The sequence below is a fragment of the Canis lupus genome, chromosome 10 (assembly GCF_048164855.1).
Source record: "Canis lupus baileyi chromosome 10, mCanLup2.hap1, whole genome shotgun sequence".
NCBI lineage: Eukaryota > Metazoa > Chordata > Mammalia > Carnivora > Canidae > Canis > Canis lupus.
Window position 1 is genome coordinate 52,390,409 of NC_132847.1, and position 17,220 is coordinate 52,407,628.

Genomic DNA, 17,220 nt, shown 5'->3' on the forward strand with positions numbered 1-17,220 from the left:
CAGACCCATGAAAAAATGTTCCACATCACTCCGCAACAAAGAAATACAAATCAGAACCACAATGGGATACCACGTCACACCAGTCAGAATGGCTAAAATTAACAATTTAGGAAATGACAGATGTTGGCAAGGATGTGGAGAAAGGGGAACCCTCTTACACTGCTGGTGGGAATGCAAGCTGGTGCACCCACTCTGGAAAAGTATGGAGGTTCCTCAAAAAGTTGAAAAGAGCTACCCTCTGATGCAGCAATTGCAGTACTAGGGATTTACCTCAAAGGATACAAGTGTAGTGATCCAAAGGAGCACCTGCACTCCAATGTTTATAGCAGCAACGTCCACAACAGCCAAACTATGGAAAGAGCCAAGATGTACACTGACAGATGAATGGATAAAGATATGACGTGTGTACACACACACACACACACACAATGTCATACTACTTAGCCATCAAAAAAATGGAATCTTGCCATTTCAATGACATGGACAGAACTAGAAGGTATTATGCTAAGTGAAGTAAATCAATTAGAGAAAGACATCATATGATCTCACGTAGAATTTAAGAAAAAAAGGGGGGGGGATCATAGGGGAAAAGAGGAAAAAATAAAACGAGACATAATCAGAGAGGGAGACAAACCATAAGAGACAATCATTAGGAAACAGAGGCCTGCAGGGAGGTGGCGGGGGTGTGTAAACTGGGTGATGGACATTAAGGAGGGCATGATACAATGAGCACTAAGTAGGGCAGCCCCAGTGGCTCTGCGGTTTAGCACTGCCTTCGGGCCAGGGCGTGACCCTGGAGACCCGGGATCAAGTCTCACATTGGGCTCCCTGTGTGGAGCCTGCTTCTCCCTCTGCCTGTGTCTCTGCCTCTCTCTCTCATGAATAAATAAATAAAATCTTAAAAAAAAAAAAATGAACACTAGGTATCATGTAAGACTGCTGAATCACTGACCTCTGCCTCTGAAACCAATAATACATTTTATGTTAATTAACTGAATTTAAATTTTTAAAAGTAACTAAAAACTAAAAGGTTTTAGTTAGCCTAAAACATAAAAAAATTTTTTTAAAGATTAGGTAACGAATTAGGGATTTTAAGGGACGCCTGGGTGACTCAGTGGTTGAGCACCTGGCTTTGGCTCAGGTGGTGATCCTGGCATCCTCGGATCTAGTGCCGTGCATCAGGTGCCCTGCAGGGAGCCTGCTTCTCCCTCTGCCTCTCTCTCTGTTAAATAAATAAAATCTCAAAAAAAAAAAAAAAAACTAATAATATGTATGTTAATAATTGAATTTAAATTTTAAAAAATAAAAATAAAAAATAAAAGGTTTTAGTTAACCTAAAAAAAATAAAATCTTTTTTTTTTTAAGGTTAGGTATTGAATTAGCTCTTTTAATGCTAGCCAATATCATCATTCTGTAAGATTTTACTTGGTTTGGCTCCTTCAATTCAGGGTGTCTCATAAACTATATGATAGCTCCAAGCAGACATGGTTTCAGGGAGACCCACTAGTTAAGTCCTTCCATCTTTTCATAAAGAAAAGCTATTTACCTCCACCTCTAATATATATTTTAAAGTCTGAATCTCTGAAGAAGGAAGGGGGCAAGAAGACAGATAACCAGCCTACTATCCCACTCTGACTCTTCCTGCCTTAATCTCCCTGAAGAACTCGGGTTCCAAAGTAAGTTAGTAGTACAAACTCTGACCTTGAACAAGTATACACCTCTCTCAAGATTCAGTTCCCTCATCTGTAAAATCAGAATCCTCAGAAGTTTTAATAGAATATTAAAGGGAAACCAATGTAAATTACAAGCAAAAGGCCTGCTACACGAAAAAGCACTCAGAGTAAATATTAGCAATTATTAATTATTCCATTTTTGTCCAACTCACAGAGGAAAGAGTCCATAAACAGGTAACTAAAGATTTAAGTAAGTACCACAAAGACCATTAAATAGGCCTAGCAAAACAGCCATCAACGATGGAGAGACCAAGCAAGACCCAATGCTTCCCCTGAGCAATCTATTTTTGCCACAAAGAAAATCACAAGATTAAATTACCTATGCTGAATTCCTCATCTTGAATTCCAAGAGAACTCTTTTAAAAACTAAAGCATAGGGGCATCTGTGTGGCTCAGTCAGTTAGATGGCCAACTCTTGATTTTGACTTGGTTCATGGTTCAAGCCCTGCATCAGGCTCTGTGCTTGTTTGGGCATGCTCGCTCTCTCTCAGCCAATAATGAATGAATGAATGAATGAATGAATGAATGAATGAAATCTTTTTTAAAAATAAAATTAAATAACAACTAAACCATAAAAGTCAAAATAGGGATGTTAAGAAATGCAGTTTATCTAAAACCTACTAATAAATTCACTAAACATGGACAATTCATTCACTAACCTAAACATCACTAAAAAAATTAAAAGAAAAACATAAACATGTCTTCTGATGCAATACAATATAGAATATATAACCTCCTCCATGCTTTCCTTAAAAAAAAACTGAGCTTGAATCTAATCTTTAAAACTAAATTACAGGGCAGCCCAGGTGGCTCAATGGTTTAGCGCCGCTTTCAGCCCGGGGTGTGGTCCTGGAGACCTGGGATGGAGTACCACGTCGGGCTCCCTACGTGGAGCCTGCTTCTCCCTCTGCCTGTGTCTCTGCCTCTCTGTGTGTGTGTGTGTCTCTCATGAATAAATAAATTAAATCTTTAAAAAAAATGAAATAAAATAAAACTAAATTACATTTAGAGTAAATACAGGCACCTAAGAACTAAGCTAAGTGACACAAGAAACAAACAAAAAAAAAACGCATAATGTGAAACAGAACATCCTAAAGGACAAATAACATGTTTTCTGACAACAAATCAATGGTAAGAGGAAAAGGGGGAGGTACAAAGAAGTTAGGGAGAATTAGATTTAAAAAAAAAAAAAAATCAAAATATGCAATGCATATTGTTTCAATACTGATTCAAAGAAAGCCAACTATGAAAAGACTTTTTCAGTAACCAGGAAAATTTATACATGGATTAAATATTAGATGATATCAACAGTCTACAATGACTTTTTGTGTTTTGTGGGGGTTTTTTTTAAGATTTTATTTATTTATTTGAGAGTACACAGCAGGGGGAGGAGCAGGAGAGGGAAAAGCAGAATTCCCATCAAGCGAGGAAGGAGCCTGATGTGGAGCTCGATCCCAGGACCCTGAAATCATGACCTGAGCTCAAGGCAGCTGCTTAACCGACTGAGCCAACCAGACATCCGTTACTATGACTTTTTGAAGTATTAAAATGGCATTATGGGTTTTTTTAAAGATTTTATTTATTTATTCATGAGAGATACACACAGAGGCAGAGATATAGGCAGAAGGAGAAGAAGGCCACCTCCGGGAAGCGTGATGTGAGACTGGATCCCACGACCCTGAGATCACGACAAGAGCCAAAGGCAGATGGCTCAACCACTGAGCCTCCCAGGTGCCCCATATTTATATAATACTTATATATAAATATTACAAATTTTATATAAAGTTATGTAAATTTATAATGTTTATATATAAATATATTTTAATTTTTTTTAAGGAAAATATAATTAAAATCTGTTAGATGAAGCACCTGGGCAGCTCAGTCAGGCATCTACCTTTGGCTCAGGATCAGGGACCCTGCTTCTCCCCTCTCCCTCTGCATGTTACTCCCCGTTTATGTGCGTGCTAATAAATAAAATCTTTAAAAATACACACACAATTGGTTAGATAATTCTAATCTTATTTTGACTGTGCCTGGCAAATCAATATATAGTTTTGCCTTCTCTATCTGTGGTTATCATTTACCTTTGGTATATATAGTATTTTAATAAATGATAATTGAATGAATAAACAGCCAAAGAAGTTGTCGCATATATATATAACCTACATTCTTTGTTTAATTTAAATTTTAGGTAATTGGGATCCCTGGGTGGTGCAGCGGTTTAGCGCCTGCCTTTGGCCCAGGGCGCGATCCTGGAGACCCGGGATCGAATCCCACATTGGGCTCCAGGTGCATGGAGCCTGCTTCTCCCTCTGCCTATGTCTCTGCCTCTCTCTGTGTGATGACTATCATAAATAAATAAAAATTTAAAAAAATAAAATAAAATAAATTTTAGGTAATTAATATACAGTGCCTACAATATATTTTTTTAAGATTTTACTTATTCATGAGAATAAGGGGGGGAGAGGCAGAGAGGCAGAGACACAGGTAGAGGGAAGAGCAGGCTCCATGCAGGGAGCCTGACGTGGGACTCGATCCCAGGTCTCCAGAATCAGACCCTGGGCTGAAGGCAGCGCTAAACCGCTGAGCCACCTGGACTGCCCGCCTACAATATTCCTATGCTTAATAATACTGCTGATCAAAAACTGCCACTATGAACTGCTCATGTGGAGACTAGTCACAACTGCATTTAATAATGTATCCAACAGAGGCACCTGGGTGGCTCAGTTGGTTAACCATCTGCCTTCAGCTCAGGCCATAATCTGAGGGCCCTGCAATTGAGCCTTGCATCAGGATCTCTGCTCACTGAGGAGTCTGCTTCCCTCTCTACCTCTGCCCCTTACCCCCACTCGTTCTCTCTTTGATCTCTCAGATAAATAAAATCTTTTTTAAAGTTTTTTTTTTTTTTAATTTTTAAATATATCCAAAAAAGGCTCCTGGTTGGCTAGGTCTGTAGAGCATGAGCCTCGATCTCTGGGTTTGTGAGGTTGTCAGTTCAATCCCCACACTGGGTAGAGATTACTTAATAAAATAAGAAAAAAAAATTAAATTAAATAATAAAGAAAGAAGATCAAACAAAATGTCAGTTCAGGTAGCTCGTCCCCTGAACCAAAGCCTTATCTGCATATTACATCGTGTATCTTGATTTTATGACCCTGAGAAAATTCAGTCACACCCTAAAGTATATGAAATTACCTTATTAAAATGGCTTAATGATGTCCCAAATTAATAAATGTTAAGAAATGATTACTAACAGAAAATTTGGGGAGTGGGAAGGAACTAATCAATGGGCAAATAATTTTAAAACTAGGATCATATGAGTAAAACACATTTATAAAAGTCCAACAAAGGAGAACTGAATGATCAGAGCTTCAAGCTTTAAATTGTTCATATAAATGGCCTTCTCAGCTCCGGTGAAACAAACCAGTTAAGTTTCCTCAAAATTATGCAAATCCAAACATTTCATTCATAGCCATCAGTAAACAAATCCGAAGATCGCAGAAGATCAATCCTCCTCTTTCAGAGTACTCTGCCATTCCTTAGTGAAATAAGTATACCAATAGCCCCCACCCCCACCCCGCCTCCTTCCAATCACAAGCATCTTCTTCCCCCTTGTTCTATCTTCTATCTTACCTCTGCCACGGACTCGCTTGCCACGGTCTGAAAGCTTGTCCACTTGATTGCAATCAATTCCATTCTCTTCTCCTCTAACTATGGAAGAAAAGAGCACCTGTTGTACATAATTGTGCACAAGAGCAATCAAAGGCAAGGACAAAAAGACTTCTTATAAAAAAGCTAAAACTTTACCTAAGGGATCAGAAAACAGTAAAAACAAAACCAAATAAAAATGGCTGAAAAAACTGATGACAGCACATCTTGCTTAATTCATAGGTGAAAATTTTGTAAGGAAATTAAAATGATGTGCCACTTTTTCCTTTCTTCTAGTTGGACTTGCCCTCCCCTAAGGTAAGTCTGCTTCAAAGACCAAATTTGTTATGGAGCTATATGTAATACACACCAAAACTGGCTCACTGGTTAGGTTTAAAGGAAAGGCCTAGAATAGCAAAATAGCAATGCCAAGGAAATAATGAATTGTTGAAAATATTTCAATTGGAGGCAGCTTTTCCCAGGATACTATCCAGAATGTGCCAGTAGAGTTATCTTCTCCTCACCCCTACACCGGTATTGATTCTAACAACTCTATGTAATAAGCAGGTTTTTTTGTTTTTTTTTTTTTTTTGAGGTCGCGGGAGACAAGCTGCTACCAGCGCAGAAGTCACCCAGGGCCTCCTATAATAAACAATTTTGAGCAATATTGACACATCTTGCTCTCCTCATCCCTTTCAGGGCCATGAGTTATAAGTGCTGCCTCATGAATGCCTTCCTTGGCATTTAAATTTGCCAAACCCCTTCTTAAAATCACCATCTTGCTGCCTTTGTTTTTCCCAAAGCGTAACTTCCACATATAACATCAGTAAAATATTGTATTACTACAAAATGTTACTTCTCTTATTGTAACATCTCTCTCTAACCTCCAGTAAAAGTTTTAGGAGGGCAAATATTTATTTTATTCATTGCTCTATGGCTGTTAGAGTAACAGACTACATAGTAGGTACTCAGTAAACATCTGTGGAATAAATAAACTAGCCAAAGTCTCTAAGATTGTTTGTTAAGCATTTACCTTTCATTCATTCATAATTTAGCTACTTTGGTATATCTGCACAGCAAGTAGTGTTGTTATGGGTAAAAGATGCCAAAATCCGGGTTAAATGAAAGGACTCAGAAAATTTTCCCTATTCAACAACTTCCCTCTTAATCTAACCCTTGCCTATAAAATAGTATCCATTAAGTGGGAAGAATAAACTATCTTCATCTACCAGTGAATGAAAGCCCTCCTTTCAAAACAGAGGGTGCACTTTAAGACATAACAGAAGGTGGTCTTAACTGACTGAGGCACCCAGGCACCCCAGGCACCCAAAAAGGCAGTCTTAACACACAACATAACTACATACAGCCCAGGTAAGTGCTAACATGAAACTGCATCAGTTAGGGTTCTGATGAACTACTTAGTTGTAGCTCAATATTAAGAGTTATGTATAATGACAAACACTGAAGAACTAGATTTAAGGGCATTTGTTGGAGCACTCTTTCAGCTTCTCAGTATGCATAAAAATTTTCTTAACAAAAAATTAGGAGAAATATACTTACACTCTCTCCCACGATTGCCACCTCTTCCTTTCCGGTTGTTGTTTCCACGTCCACGATTCATTTCTCTCTCAGTTCTCTTCTCTCTATTCTCTTTGTTTTCTGAATTTTCTTTTCCAAAATTCTTCTTCTTCCCCCCTACAGTCTCCCATGAAGTCTACCGAAGACAAGAGTGGTCATTCAGAGTTGTCATTCAAAGTGTATACAATTATCAGGGATGTGTGCATCTATCTTTCAGATCTAAAGACCCACACCTTGAAGCTCACTTGCCTACCATTTTAATTCTTATCCATAAAGTTCTACTTTCAGATCTTTCAGAGGATAAAAACAGTAAAGTTCGCACTAAGCTTCTGTTGCCATACACAGCACAAAAGAGGACAGCAACTAGCTGAATTAACAACTAACTATATATTGTCCCACCACAGAGCCTTTTCCTATGCTGATTTAAAAATAAAGGTCATTTCCCTAAGCTCCCATACTATGCCATCCCCAACTATCCTCAGTAGGCCTTAAACCTATTAATATATTAGCTCAAAGACTACAAAATTACATTAAAATGCTGCCCTAAAACCTCAGGAATAACTTGCTCTATTTAACCAAAGTAACCACCTAAAAACATTTAATGGTAGGCAAATAAAATTAGCTTTTTTTTTTTTAAAACTAAGTACCCAAGGGATCCCTGGGTGGCGCAGCGGTTTGGCGCCGGCCTTTGGCCCAGGGCGCGATCCTGGAGACCCGGGATCGAATCCCACATTGGGCTCCCGGTGCATGGAGCCTGCTTCTCCCTCTGCCTGTGTCTCTGCCTCTCTCTCTCTGTGTGACTATCATAAATAAATAAAAATTTATTAAAAAAAAAAAAACTAAGTACCCAAAATTTCAATCTCAAAGACCTGTTTCTAATGAGAAGTTAATTTATATAACCTCCCTTATCTGCCTCTCCTCTAATGGTGACTGAAATCAAATCAAATCAAATACATATAAATTGCTGAGAAAAGAACACTTTGTTCTTGTAAAAATAAGTGGTATTACGATAATAAAGGTACAGCACTGAGAAATCCCAAAACTGGCCCATTTGTTTCTTTTTTTTTTTTTTGGCCCATTTGTTTCTATTTATTTTGTCATCATCTACCTCATTTCACAAGAGAGTTGAAGTAATTCAGTCCCAAAATAAGAGCAAGAACTATCTTAAGCTTAAAAAAATCTTAGGAAAAAAGGAAATTACTAGTATTGTATATTCAGATAAAATGCACTAGAAATTAATAAACTAAAATTGAAGAAAATAGCTGAATTACTTCCAAAACAGCAGAGGCCAGATTTAAAATGCTTTTTTAGAAGGAATTTTTTTGACATCTATAAACCTCAACTGAACCGATATATTTAGTTACATATAAAATCACCAGATATGAAAAAAATTAAAACTAGTTATTTTCCACCTTTAAGCTTTGATAAAGATTTTTTAAAAATCAACAACTGACAGCTACAGCAGAATAATCTGGCATATCCAGTTCTGGTGAATACCCATCTATTCTAATCTTCTACAAGTCTATCTGGGAACAGGACCCAAACTTTAATTAGTTCATAGCTTTTACCCAGCAATTCTACTTTCAGGCCTTTATTCACATGAAATAATTTTATAATTGTGCAAACACTTATATACAGACAATGGTTAGAATAAAAGGTGGGGGGATTCTCCTAATATCTACCTTAGGAGGCTATCTACTCTAGAACATCCACAAAGAGAACAGTATGTAGCCACTTAAGAGAGTTATCCAGGTGGGGGCACCTGGGTGGCTCAACTGGTTAAGACTTTGCCTTCTTGACCTGGGGACCCTGGGCCCTGGAATGGAGCTTGCTTCTCCCTCTCCTTCTGCCTCTCCTCTCTGCTCATGCTCTCATGCATGTGCGTATTCTCATGCACTCTCTCTCTCTCTCAAATAAATAAAATCTTTAGGGGAAAAACTAGTTGTGCAAGTACACACAGAAAGAGATCCATGATATTAAGTGTAGCAAGCTAACCAACTAACAGTGTATAAAATAGGATTACATTTTTTTAGTTCAAATATAAGCCCATGTAATATACTAAAGTTAGTAGTTATTTAATGAGGACATTTAATTTCATTTTATCATTCTGCATTTCTTTTTTTTTTAAGGATTTTATTTATTTGAAAAAGAGAGAGAACACACAGAGGGAGAGGGAGAAGCAGATACCCCATTGAGCACAGAGCCCAACACAGGGTTCAATCCCAGGACCCGGAGATCATGACTTGAGAAGAAAGCAGATGCTCAACCAACTGAGCCACCCAGGCACCCCTCTGCATTGTTTTTTTACTTAGAGAAAACAATAAAAGTTTATTCCAGAAAAGTAATTCTGCAGTTTACAAAAACTCAATAATGCTTGCTAATATGAATAAATAAGACACCTATGTAAGACAGAATCCTGTCCTCTTAGGTTAACAAGACAAAAAGTAAATTCTAGAAGTCCTAGAAAAATTATACACAGTGGAGTCAGCACAAGGTGCATATGTATACAATTTATAATAACTTTACACTGCCAGACCTAATGGTACTCAATCATTATGAAGGGACATATTTTGTATGTTTTAAGACTTTATTTGAGAGAGAGAGAAACAGAGCACAAGCAGGGAACAGGGGCAAAACGAGAGGGAGAAGCAGGCTCCGTGCTGAGCACTGAGCCCCACGTGGGGCTTGACCCCAGGACCCTAGATCATGACCTGAGCCAAAGGAAGGCACTTAACCACCCAGGTACGGCATATGTGAAACATCTGAGAAAAATATCTTACTCCATTTCATTCAGCAAAGACACCCATAAGCAAATCTTGGGCTTGTAAAATCACAAAGACCGACAAGAACTTATTTGTGGAGGAAAGTTAAGGAGAGCAAACTTAAGGGGTAATTGGTCTAATATCACTGTAAATGCTAAAGAGAGTATAGCACATTTGGCACAACAGTCTGTGAGCAGGCACACAAGCTTTCAACATAAACCAAATAATTACGGAAGATTTTCAACTAAACTTCTGACCATCTTTGTATCTGTATTTGGCTACTTGTAAAAAGGTCTGAAGAAACTTGAAGAGAAATGGTCCTCCCAGACACTACACTTAGTAATCAGCAAAGCAGCTTTCTAGGCCAGCTAATTAAAAATCACTCTCCCACCTCCTATTTGCCAGGAACTACACAACACAAACAAATCGCGAAAGAGAAAAGAAAAAAGAAGAGGAGAGGAGAGAAGAGAGGAGAAGAGAGGAGAAGAGAGGAGAAGAAAGAAGAAGAAAGAGAAGAGAAGAGAAAGAAGAGAAGAGAAGAGAAGAGAAGAGAAGAGAAGAGAAGAGAAGAGAAGAGAAGAGAAGAGAAGAGAAGAAAAGAAAAGAAAAGAAAAGAAAAGAAAAGAAAAGAAAAGAAAAGAGCATAGTAATGCAACAGACTGGTATTTCAGAATTATTCTGGGTATGCCTGGGTGGCTCAGCGGTTGGGCGTCTGCCTTTGGCTCCGGGTTGATCCGGGGATCAAGTCCCACATCAGGCTCTCTGCGTGAAGCTTGCTTCTCCCTCTTCCTATGTCTCTGCCTCTCTGAGTCTCTTGTGAATAAATAAACAAATTCTTTTAAAAAAACAAAACAAAACCTATTCTGTCACTCAAAACAGCATTATAATAAAAGACTTATTGGTACTTATGATCATGTTCAATGTTTTCTCTTGTGACAGTTCCTCTTACATGAGAAAGACAAACTCATCCTTAAAAACATCATGGATAATTCCACCTAACTTTTTTTTTTTTTTTCAAAGTAATGATTTTGTTTCAGGATGCCTAGGTAGCTCAATCAGCAGCACCTGCCTTTGGCTCAGGTCGTGATACTGGGGTCCTGGGATGGAGGAGCTCTGCATCGGGCTCCCTGCTCCAAAAGCAGCCTGCTTCTCCCTCTCCCTCTGTCCCTCCCCTGCTAGTGTGCTCTCTTTCTCTCCCTCAAATAAATAAAATCTTTAAATAATAGTAGTAATTTTGTTTCAGAAGATCCTGACACAAAATAAGCTTAGAGAATAGGACAAAATTTGTTTTTTTTTTCCCATGGTTTATTTTAAATGTTCTTCCTTCTAGCAACCCTACAGTGATTTTATTGTCTAGCACCTGTACTCCAATAAACTCTATCCCAGTCAGAAGATATTCTTTACAACTGGTCAGTCGTGGCTACTGCAGACAGCAATCAGGGAGGAGACAAGGCAAATGCTATTAAAGAATAATACTAAACAAACCAGAGTTTTCAAAGGAATTTTCCTTTGCCTATCATCCCCCCCCCACCCCCCCGCCCCGGCCTTCTCAAGTCTCAACAAGCATATACCTTTTGTGTCTGTATACAGGCCCTAATTTGATTTTCTAATCTATGAAGAAACCAAACCAGACTGACCTCACCACATGATTTCCAAGTTCAACATAACCAAAGATATGTTATCATTCAAGACGTTAAAACTCAATAAAACACAGAACTGGACATACATTAAGTCTGCTAGAGCTAAAAGAAAGGCAACATAAAGTGGTATCCTGGCCTACCTCTAACATGAAAAAAGAAAACAGGCCCTCCAATGAACAATATGGAAATATTTCATGTATTCAACAGTGAAATCTTTTAATATATGAAGGAGGCAGCTTAGGGGCACCTGGGTGGCTCAGTTAGTTAGGCATCCAACTCTTGATTTTGGCTTGGGTTATGATATCAGGGTTGTGAGATCAAGACCTGAGTCAGGCTCTGCACTGGTATGGAGTCTACTTAACATTATCTCTCTCCCTCTTAACATTATCTCTCTCCCTCTCCCTAGGTCTTTCCCCCACTCTCTTTCTTTACAAAAACAAAGCAAAAACAAAAACAGAGCCATTCTATACTACATCCATTAACAATGAGGTAAACACATTTCCCGTATTTTATAAAACCCAGAAATTATATGCTTAAGTATCAGCAAACAAAAACTATGCAAAATTTTGTCCCTTAACATGATGTATTTTCCCAACAAACTGACAGACTAGTGTTATCTTGCATGGAATTTTACCCACGGATATTGCTCTATTTTTCTAATCATCTGATTTTTATAGTTATATAACACATTCTACTTATTTTATTTTTTATTTTTTTTTTATTCTACTTATTTTAAATAAAGATATTCATTTTACTTATGAACTTGTCACAACAGTTCATTTTTATATAGCCTGTCCCTAATACAGCCTATCCTTAAAAATGAGAACCTGATTAAACCTGACTGCTGACAAGGAAGGCAGGCATTTTTGATTGTTTACATCTTTATTCTCCTTTTTAAGGAGAATCACTTTTTGCTTTAACTTGTTTTGAAATGGTGATTTGAAAATACAAATGAAACATTGTGCAGGGGTAACTGGGTGGCTCAGTTAGTTAAGTAGCTGCCGTCAGCTCAGGTCATGATCCCAAGGTCCTAGGATTGAGACCACCGAGTCTGACTCCCTGATCAGCAGGGTGTCTGCTTCTCCTCCTCCCCCTTTGCCCTCATTATGCACTCTCTCTCATAAATAAATAAAATCAGGAAGCCTGGATGGCTCAGCAGTTGAGCGTCTGCCTTCGGCTCAGAGCATGATCCCAGAGTTCAGGGATTGAGTCCCTCCTCAGGCTCCCTGCAGGCAGCCTGCTTCTCCCTCTGCCTATGTCTCACCATCTCTGTGTCTTTCATGAATAAATAAATAAAATCTTTTTTAAAAAATTAATTAAATAAATAAAATCTTAAAGAAACACTGTGCAATCTCCATGGAAAAATCAAGAGATTAAGGGGGACAACTGCCTAGTGTGGCTTTAGTTGTATCCTTCCTAATAAAAGGGATGAGCTTTAGTGTGCCTACACATTCCTCAAACTTCACTAGGCTTTAAAAAAAAAAAAAAAAAGGAAAAAAAAAAACCTTTTTCTTATTTTATCTGTCAAATGGTCATGAAAATATGTCTGTAGAATATTCACACATAAGCAAATAGATATACCAGCAAATCCTGGTTTTCTGTTAGTCTAGAGATTTAAGGAGTAGTAAGAGGTGACGATTGAGATGAAGAAACATGAGCAGTGAAGCCAGAGAAGTTTTTCAGGTGGTGAAAATGTCCACAGGCCCAGAGAATTTGGAAACTGTGTAAGGCTGGAGTAGATGACCAAGTTCTCTTTGGAGTCTTCAGATTCTACAACTTCATGAAGAAACCATATATAACAAAAACAGTCATTTCAGGTTAGTATTCTTTTGGGTCTTAAAACAAACATGGAATGGAACCCATAATTCCCTCCACCACCACCCTCAAAAACGGTGAAGTTCAAAATGCAATATGGAACTGGAGACAAATGTCAGCACTGCCAATCAATTAATAATACTTACCGTGTCTGAATTCCCTTCCAGCAATATATTGATAGCTTTGTTTACATCTCCATTACAGTCATGTAGGGCCACGATGCATTCATCCTGATTTTTCCCCGTCACTTCCATAAGCTATTGAAATTTTAAGAAAATAGTTAAGGGGAACCCAAAATGGTACATGACACCAATTTTAAGATTCTTCTATTGTAAAACAGAAATTATACAATACTTCCACATGAACGTGGCCTCCTTCCAGACTCTCAGCTTATAATGCAAGAACAGGTTTCCCTGCTTTTTGTGGCTATCACTTGTCTTTTAATCAATACAAATAAATTATCCTCCAACATGACCAATTATCAGATTATTAATGAGCAGTATACACATACAAATATATCAACATTCTCAGAATAAGGATCAGCTCTGACTACTCCAGCTTAGTGCAGTGACCTAGGATTTCCAAAATTCTGAACTATTCAAATAGTAAGTGGGCTATATGTTACCCAAAGACCAAGTGTATATGGCCACTATTAACAAAGCATCCAGTTGAACTGTTTTGTACAGAGAAAATATTTCTTATGTGGTTTACTACTGATTGGATTAGAACAGTCCACACACTTAATAAGTGACAACACTCAAAAACCTCACAAGTGAATTCTACAGCCAGCTATCACAACTCACTCCTAGACATGGTACTTCCGCAAGCAGCTTCAACGGGGTGCTATGTTTGAAGTAATCAAAGAAATCCCCGTGGTACACATTCTCTTTAACAAGGGAGATTAAGGGATCCCTGGGTGGCGCAGCGGTTTGGCGCCGGCCTTTGGCCCAGGGCGCGATCCTGGAGACCCAGGATCGAATCCCACGTCGGGCTCCCGGTGCATGGAGCCTGCTTCTCCCTCTGCCTATGTCTCTGCCTCTCTCTCTCTCTGTGTGACTATCATAAATAAATAAAAATTTAAAAAAAAAAAAAAAACAAGGGAGATTAAGGGCAGCCCCGGTGGCCCAGCAGTGTAACATCAACTTCGGCCTGAGGTGTGATCCTGGAGATCTGGGATCGAGTCCCAGGTCAGGCTCCCTGCATGGAGCCTGCTTCTTCCCTCTGCCTGTGTCTCTGTCTCTGCCTCTCTCTCTCTCTCTCTCTCTCTCTCTCTCTCTCGGTCATGAATAAATAAATAAAATTTTAAAAAGTGGGGGGGGAGATTGAGCCACTTAACATTCTCATCACAAGTACCATCACAGGTTAGGTACAATACAGGCTTCTCAATTACGATGGAATAAACATACGATATAAGTATCTGCTGTGTTTTATACACATTTAACTATTTTAGTATGTATCACCTGTTTAAAATAGTTTGACCCCAACATCTAAAGTGACTTCTCTGTGGCCAAAAACTAATTACCAGCAAGACCTATCTGGAATCCAGGTATCCTGATCTCATAAATAGAGCTCTTCGCACTATACCACTCTCTCTCTCTTTCCTCCCTGCATAGCACAGTGAAAGTTCTACACACCTACAGCTTTCCACAGCTTGATCTTTGGATATTGCCTAGTGTCAGTTTCTGTCAGTGTCAGTATTAACCCAACACCTGTAATATTCAAGTGATAAGGTGCACATTAAATATCAAATTACCCCCCAGTGACTGAATTAGTAAGGGATCGAACTAAAGTTTAACCTTAAAACTCTGAACTCCTGGACCAGTGCTCTTTTTTGTGTATCTGCTATGATATTCAGATAAAAGACAATATGATATATAGAAGTAGGTCTCAAACTACACACAAATCTCATTCTAGAGAATAAGTTCTATAACTTTTAATAAACCTTTTTGTGGCCTTCTAAAAATATTACCATAGTCTAATGACAGCAACTATAAGCATAAACAAAGAGTTTAAAGAGAAAAGGGCTAAAGAGTTAGGCAGGAAGCTAGGCATGAGCAAAAGGACAGACATTAGACATCATGATGGAGAGGCGCAACTGAGGACAGCCTGGAAGCATCCCATTCTACCCATCTAGTACTGGGTTTGTGGTTATAATATCCTCAGCAGGACTAAAGGCTAAGTTTGTTGTACTTGTTCCACTAGTGCAGAAAGCAGTAGCTTGTCCTTAAGTGACCTATGTCTCTAAAATAGAAATAATGTTGCAGTTTCCTACTCCATGCAGGCTTTTTGAATACATCTTGGGAAAGGACATAGTAGTTGGCTAATTATTATATAATCCAGGCCTTTCACTCAAATGTTGCAACACTAAGACCTGCCCAAAAGAAAACTGATATAAGACAACAGCACCAAGTTTCCAGGGCCATTGTCTCTCTTGATTAGCCCACTCCTTCCATAGGGGGTACACTTTAATAAAGTTTTGCTTTCGTTCTGTTAATTCTTTACTGTGGCAGTGAAAAGAAGCAAGGTTTCTTTCCTTTTCCAGCTAACTCTCAGCAACAAATTCACTGTGGGACACTCATTCCAAGGAATAATTATTTGTAGACCTCTACCAAGGTCTGGATCAAGTTAAGGGTTATATAGCCGGATTTCTAGAATCTTGAAGGGAAAAGAAGCCTTATCAGGAAAGGAGATTTTGAAATTTTTATAATCAAAAGGTCTTTAATTAAAGTTCTAAATAAAGACATAACTGTAAAATTTAAAAAAAAAAAAAAAAAAAAAGACATAACTGTAAAATTTAATGTTATATGCTTCTAGCATACATTTGGAATTACTACCATGTTGGAAAAGCCAATTCGGTTCTTAACAATAAATAAAACTTTCTGAGAACTTGCCAAATGCTATATGTACTTACTACACCAATGTGCTTCTTCACAAATGTTTAGCTCATTATTAATAACATTATAACTAGGAAGATTCTAATGCCAAAATAGTATCCTCTGCCAAAAACTTACCTGTTTAACTTTAGCTTCAAATTCAGAATCATTTTTATCAAAGATCACTTGAGCGAGACGCATTTGTTCAGCTGTTGCCTGAAAAGCAAATACACAATTAATAAAAAGATCTGAGCACCTAAGATATAAGTTAGATGCCAAAATCTGCTGCAAAAAGATAAAAAGCTCAAGAACTACAGCACTATGGTAACAGAAATACTGATTAGAGCTCTCAAATGTACACAATCTGTTTTCATAAGCCAAACAAACATGATTTTTTTCCCTAAACATCAAATTAAATGTCATAAAGGTCCCATTCCTTTGGCTAAATGACCTAAAGTTATTAATCATCATAAATGGCCACATGACTCATTTACATGTTCCTTCCCTTAGAGAAATGGAGTAATAAGCACTAGAAAAAATTGGAACAGGAAAGCACTGGAAATTACTAGGACACAGGCTTAGAACCAGCTTAGCTGTCAAAAAAGCTCTGCTGTCAAGTCTTAAAAGATATCCTGGGCACCTCTGGATAGAAATGGCTGTATTTATCTAAATAAAAATTATTTTAAAGGTCACTTTTTTCTTAGCCACAATTTTAAAAATTTTAAGAAAATGGAAACTTATAAACACTAAAATTAGTCACCCCAACAGAAAACTCTCTTCCAATGGCTTTTCAGCCAAAATACTTAAAAAAAAAAAAAAATCAAATTACTGAATATTTGCCATTTCCTTTTATACTATTTTTGGCAATAAAAAAATAGCAAGTTATTGTATAAAAAAGTGACTCTCTTGTTCAGTGAGGTAAGAGTAATATACCAATTTGTTTTGTTAGCTTTGAAAAAGGTACCTTGATTATGGTAACAGGAAAACTAAATGAAGGGTTTACAGGATCTCTCTGTACTGATAAATCTAAAATTACTCTCAAAATTTACCAAAATAAAAATATTACCCTCGTTAACTAAGACATTTACTAACTACCAACATAAATTTTTTTTAAGATTTTATTTATTTATTCATGAGAGACACAGAGAGAGAGGCAGAGACGTAGGCAGAG

The 17,220-nt window shown here is 37.8% G+C and overlaps 1 protein-coding gene across 9 annotated transcripts in view; it reads right to left on the minus strand.

Moving 5' to 3' along the window:
* The window catches only part of UBAP2 (ubiquitin associated protein 2), a 124,621-nt gene that overhangs the window by 57,013 nt on the left and 50,388 nt on the right, over positions 1-17,220 (minus strand). For 8 of the 9 annotated variants that reach the window (XM_072841683.1, XM_072841682.1, XM_072841681.1 and 5 more), the window contains 4 exons: positions 16,188-16,265; positions 13,323-13,433; positions 6,942-7,095; positions 5,367-5,444 (listed from right to left, as the gene is read on the minus strand). In XM_072841683.1, the coding sequence (XP_072697784.1) occupies positions 5,367-5,444; positions 6,942-7,095; positions 13,323-13,433; positions 16,188-16,265 (421 nt within the window). Of the gene's footprint in view, positions 1-5,366; positions 5,445-6,941; positions 7,096-12,942; positions 13,138-13,322; positions 13,434-16,187; positions 16,266-17,220 lie in introns of those variants that run through there. The other variant, XM_072841688.1, reaches the window with a different exon arrangement.